This window comes from Oncorhynchus gorbuscha, linkage group LG05 (assembly GCF_021184085.1).
Source record: "Oncorhynchus gorbuscha isolate QuinsamMale2020 ecotype Even-year linkage group LG05, OgorEven_v1.0, whole genome shotgun sequence".
In the NCBI taxonomy this organism is placed as follows: Eukaryota; Metazoa; Chordata; class Actinopteri; order Salmoniformes; family Salmonidae; genus Oncorhynchus; species Oncorhynchus gorbuscha.
In genome coordinates this window covers 59,613,143-59,619,219 of record NC_060177.1, presented here as the reverse complement: position 1 = coordinate 59,619,219, position 6,077 = coordinate 59,613,143, and the positions used below count along the sequence as shown (strand labels likewise).

At 36.1% G+C, this 6,077-nt stretch overlaps 1 protein-coding gene across 1 annotated transcript in view; it reads left to right on the top strand.

Moving 5' to 3' along the window:
• Positions 1 to 5,271: 5,271 nt before the first annotated feature.
• The window catches only part of LOC124036196 (eIF-2-alpha kinase activator GCN1-like), a 49,538-nt gene continuing 48,732 nt past the window's right edge, over positions 5,272 to 6,077 (top strand). Inside the window, exon 1 of the mRNA XM_046350452.1 lies at positions 5,272 to 5,364. Coding sequence (XP_046206408.1) covers positions 5,347 to 5,364 — 18 coding nt within the window. The 5' untranslated portion in view covers positions 5,272 to 5,346. The remainder of the gene's footprint in view (positions 5,365 to 6,077) is intronic.

Sequence of the window (6,077 nt, the reverse complement as noted above, 5' to 3'; positions counted from 1 at the left end):
TGCATAATGTGATTATTACGCGATGCGTCTTTTTATAATGGTGTAATAAAGTAAACCAATAATGTAACACTCTAAAACCACTTTCTTTAATGGCATGCCTATTTAAAGGCGTCGGCATGCCTCGGTTCGGCTGGCGTTTAGCTGAACTCTGCTAAGCGAACTGAACGAGTTTGGGGAAAAACTAGAAAAAATAATCTGCAATCGTACCATTTGTCCACCTTGAGATTCTGTAGCCAGCAGTCTGAATGCCTCAATAGTCTAAATGTATCTAAGAACTCAAATCGGTCATTAACTTTGACGTTTTTGCAAATGGGACAATAGAAGCGCAATTTTACATTACAATGTTTGGTGCAGTATTTCTCAAGTAAAAAAAAACACAATTGAAGGATCCCTACTGTTGACCAATCACCGATGAAGGGCGCAGGCTTTCAGCTTGCCTCTAGGGGAAAAATGTCGTGTGCACAATCAGCCCTCCCAAAAAACATTGCCGAAAACTAACTTCGTTATATCACAAACAGTTTCGGATGGAAAGTGTGTGGACGCTTTGAAATGTCACACTTGAACTATTTGCGTCCATTGCCACAACAGACTTTGAAGGGGGGATACTATTGCAAATATCCAGTGTAGTCTGAGAAAATAAACTACATTTGAAGACCCACCTTGTAGTCATGTGATTAGCCAAATTCTAATCACACAAATATTCAACAGGAGTTTCACTCCTTATAACAGGCCAATTTGCCTTAGAGTGGAGATGGAACCAGACTCTTAAAAAAAAACAAATGTATTGTATTATTCATAATAAAAAAATCACCTTACATTGCTACATCAAACATGTCTAACAAAACAAAAGACAGGTAATAACAAGAAAATACTCAAACATACAAAAAATATCAATAAAATAATACAAAAAAATTATGTTAGTACAATTGTATTTACTCTGAAAAAATCTTATGATTCAGGAAAATGTTATATCTGCGTTTTCTGTGAAAAAGGTGAGAATCTGTCTCACTTGTTCTTTGAATGTAAATTTGTGTCAGAATTTTGGGAAAACCTTGCAAAGTACTTATTTACCATTATGAAAACTGCCTATGTTTTTGACATGAAAGATATGTTACTATTGAAATGATAACAAGACCACTGAAATGATTGTAATTTTTTTTAAATTCTTGTTGCCAAATAGTTCATACACAAACAAAACAATCCATAATTCTATACCAAAATGACTTAAAAAAAATAAATGTAACTATTTTATTAAAACATTAACCCTAGTGAATAACAACAAGAATAACATTTCCCGAGATGGAACCAGACTAGTGTAGCCCCCCCCGCAACGACTGATGTATCCACAACAACATCACCCCTATGACCGCCAGAGAAGTATGGTTAAAGATTATCCAATATATTGACAAGATGGTCAAGTGACCACTCTAACAAACCGGGAACTAGACAAAACCTCCAGGGGACCATGAAGCAATGTCCAAAACACTTTAGGTGACCATTTTGTGACGCTCGGGGGATGTCCTAGCGTCTCATTTTTGTTTGCAGGATTATATGAACAACAAAAATTGCATGCCCAGGCACACACTCTCTCACTCCCTAATTTAGACAGACTGACTGAAACACTGATTGACTGGGGTTGTGGGTCTTACTGCTAAAATCAGGTTTAGAGCTAGGATTCAGGAACGTGGTTTGGTGTGTAGTCAGCTATTACTGAAGCATGACACTTGATATGCATGGAAAAAAGTGAATATTATATTTGTTTAAGTTACACTATTCAAGGGAAAAAAATATAAATTTCAGAATATAATAATCAACACAATGTAACCATTATTACATTATGTGCAAAAGCATTATGTTATCCATTTAGCAAATGTATTACATTATTGCCAATTTATTTCATTATCAGAATTTATTACATTATAAATGCAAAAGTTATTACTTATTAGTAGCTATTACTAATAAAGTGGTGCAGTGGTCTAAGGCACTGCATCTCAGTGCTAAAGGTGTCACTACAGACCCTGGTTTCGAAACCAGGCTGTATCACAACCGGCCGTGATTGGGAGTCCCATAGGGTGGTGCACAATTGGCCCAGCGTCATTCGGGTTAGGGTTTGGCCAGCGTAGGCCGTCACTGTAAAGAATCATTTATTTTTAACTAACTTGCCCTAAAATTACATTATCAGTTGCTACTGATATTTTTGCCTTTTTATAATATCTGGGTGATTCTACAATTTCGGTACTTTGGCCCTGCAAGCTTTCAGAAAAGAAAACATATTGAAACACTATTTTACCAGTATTATAATTATCTTTGATTTGTCTAGAAATAACGTCTGATAATGCCTGCGATCGTACTATTCAGAAATGTATATATTATCAGACAGCCATAGACAAATGTACTTTCCATCACGCCATTAAACATACATTTTCGTTAAAAATTAAATATCATACAATTAATTTATAACATTTATTATACATGTGTACATTAACTTGTAATGAATATTATTTTCAGTGATTTAAGGTTTTCATAATATTAATAATTCAACACAATGCCTGAATGTATAAAATTAACTTTGTGACAGCTGAAAACATTTATTTATCATGAAAATAAGATATTTCCACCCAACCTTTTTGTAAGATTATGATAACAACCATATGATTTCCCTATCTAATCAATCAATGTAAATTATACATAATATATTAATTTACCTCAAAACTATGGGTGTGGTGGAAATGACAAGGTGTGGTGGAAATGACATCTATGTAAAAAAAAAGGAAGGAAACAATATTTTATTGCAAATATTTTGAACAACAACTATTGTTAAACATTTAATTAATTTAAGACAAAGTAAGATTCCAAAAGCAGTCGGTTGAGCAGAGCTCAAGGAATTAGGCTAGTGTTTTTGAGAGATGGGCCCAGATTGCAGAGGGGTCATACATATAGAAGAGCTCAATGAGAAAAGTGAAACTGTATCATTTGTGGAATGTCCAACACAGGTGTGGAGGGTCACCTGCTTGTGAGAATCACCAAAGTGAACTGCCTGGATTTCACTGGTGTATTTACACAAGTAGTTCTCTGCAAAGTCCATATACATATGATCTCCTCTTTCCGCAGGTTCTCTTTTAATTCCCTTAGTTTGGAGTATTGATGTCGCATGTTGTACACGTGTTTCCCCAACTTCTCTTTCAATCCTTTGGAGAAGTCCTCCAGTAGAATGTGCAGTGTGAAACATACCTTCTCTTTTAATCCTTTGGAGAAGTCCTCCAGTAGAATGTGCAGTGTGACACATACCTTCTCTATTACTGTCAAATGTGCAGTGAATTTCTCCACGTTTCCCTCTGTTTTTCCATTTCTCTCTTCAGCTTTGTTGTTCTGCTCACCAACATCAAAGTCAGATGTTATAAGCTTTTATGCATGGCAAAGGGAGCAGTCTGTTTACATGAACGTTTTGTTCAGGTTCGCACTGCACGAAGACTCAATAAGGTTCTCAATGTTGCTGCAGCTGATCACTGTGATACTGAGGTTGCCCGCCATGAACTGGATATTGGCATGGGTTTTGCAGAGGCATGTGTCCCTATCCTTGACTGTTGGCTTGACAACTCAAAAAGGACATATTTTGCAGATTTCTTAGTTGGACATTTTGATCTCTGAATATTCCCTCTTAAACTTCTGATAAAGGTTCTGAATTGTGTCACTCAAGAAGAGCTTCTGCTTTTTATTCTTGTTCCTTGTTAGTGTGTCCTTTTCCCCTGTTGTTGCTCTACTGTTGACATCACGTTCATAGAATCTAGTGATTTTCTCTTCTGTGGCTGTGCTAATTATGTTACACTGCTTTTTCATGGAATTTTGAAGACTTGTTGGCCTGTTTTCATTTGCTCTTTAAACCAGGCCACACTTTCTCAGGATGTTGCCTCTGAGCATTTTTGAAGCCACTTGTTTGTCAACGGCACTGTGCATTTTTTTATACTTTTGCTTTACCTCTGCAATGATGGCATTTTGAAACAATAAAATCCTTCCTGAGTTCTTCGGAGTTCACTTAATTTGCTGTTTTGTCTTTTTGGGGAATCGTGTCTCTTTTTTTCTATGTCTGTGCTGTTTTATGTGGCATCTTCTAAAACAAAAACACTACTTAGGTTTTCAACTTGTGCACACCTTGGAGCATTTTCTAGATTCAATTAATTTAAAACATTATTAAATAAGCCTAAAGTAAAAAATAACATTATGGATTTTTGTCATTTCCGTAATTTACAGCAGTTAAGTTTGTGATGGAAATTACAGACTTCTTAGCATGCTTTGGCTAGTATTAGAGCTAGCATAGAGTTTACACTAAATAAATAAAATGCACTTTTCCCCAAAAAATTATACCACCAATTAAATAAATTATAGCCTGTTTGGAAATGACTGACATTAAAAATATTCTCCACACAAGCAATATTTACCTCGATTTTTCTAAAACTTCTGGACATCACATCTGGAACAACTGTCTGGACATGTGTTTCAATGTTGCAATAAGTTTCCTTGGTAACTAAATTAACATTCTCTTGACATAACTTTATTAATGAGGAATTTGCCCTCAGTAGTGAAAATGACACCACTACCAAAGGACAGGTATATTTTGTGTAAATAACAATATAAAAGGCATACTCACAATACATGTTGATATACATTTTATTTAATTGACTATTTCTTTAGTAGATAACATTATATAATGTAATTATTCATGTTTTCTTAAAGAAAAACATAGTAGAAGCTTAAAAGTCTGGGTCAGGGACAAGGGCAAAACAGTGAAATTGAGGTATAAAATGCATCTGAAAAGTTGCTAAAATATTTGACAGATCTGGGGTGATTGTAGTGTGAATTTAACATATTAAATAAAATCCCCAAAATGTACCTTGAGGACATAGAAATGACTTTCACCCATCTAGGAATAATTAAGAATGGATTTAGCACACTATATTTTTTACCAAAATATCTACCTGCCTCTGCCTCAGTTGCGAAATCAAGATGTCATTATTCACAAACAATATTCATAAGAATAGTGGAGTAAATGTTTTTCTGTATGAGGAAAGCAAGAAGACCTGACTAAATCTGTCCTTGACATACCTCCTATCAGCCAACTATTTTGACCCTTGGTTGCAGTGTGGAAGGTTTAGAGAAGGAAAGTAAACACACACAGACTTGAGATTACCTTCTAAATTAGTATATATGTGCACGGTTAACGTTTTAGGTTGTGTATCAATTGCAAAGATATTCCAAAAATCTACCACCTGTAGGCTTCCACTCCACGTGGTGATCATGCGTTGTAATGAACCGGAAGTGACAAGTACTTCCTAGTTCGAGACCGGCAAGATGGCAGCGGACACGCAGGTTTGTGTCGCTGATGTTTAAAATTATACGGATTCCTCCTCGAGAATATGTCGACCAATTACTTTTGACAATGAAGATGTTATGAGGGATAATTACTTTGTCTGTCTGTTTTTCTGTTAAAAAAATAGACGTAAACAGTCTATCCAGCTGGGTAAACTAGCTAGCTAGCAACCTGGCTAGTAGTTACGTTACATGCGGAGAGTGCAGGGGTTTAATAATGACTCCAAACGTTTCTATTGGACAGGTTCAGCAAATCGGGAGGGACGTACCTGCAACTGTCCAATAGAAACACTCGTTTTCGTTGAAAAACAATGACAAGTTACCACTATTTGGAGTAATGAAGATACTCCAGGGGTGTATTCACTAGGAACCAAACGTAACGAAACCAAGAGGAACCTACCTCGATTTGTCCAATATGAACTCTCGTTGTCGTTGGACAATGTTCCGTTTTGTAACAGTTTGGACTAATGATTACACCCCACATAGCTCTGATTTAGCCACTACAAGCGTAGCCGACTCAACTCCACGATTTGCGATGGAGTTGATTCCATGTTTCATAGTTCCTACAAGCATTTGATCACGGCAACAAAGATAAGCCTCAATTTACACAAGATAATTTCATGTTTTTGATTTCATTTTATGTGACGTCGGAGCTCCAGTCCGCCACACTAGTCACCGCTCAACTCCATCATAAATCGTGGAGTTGAGTTTAG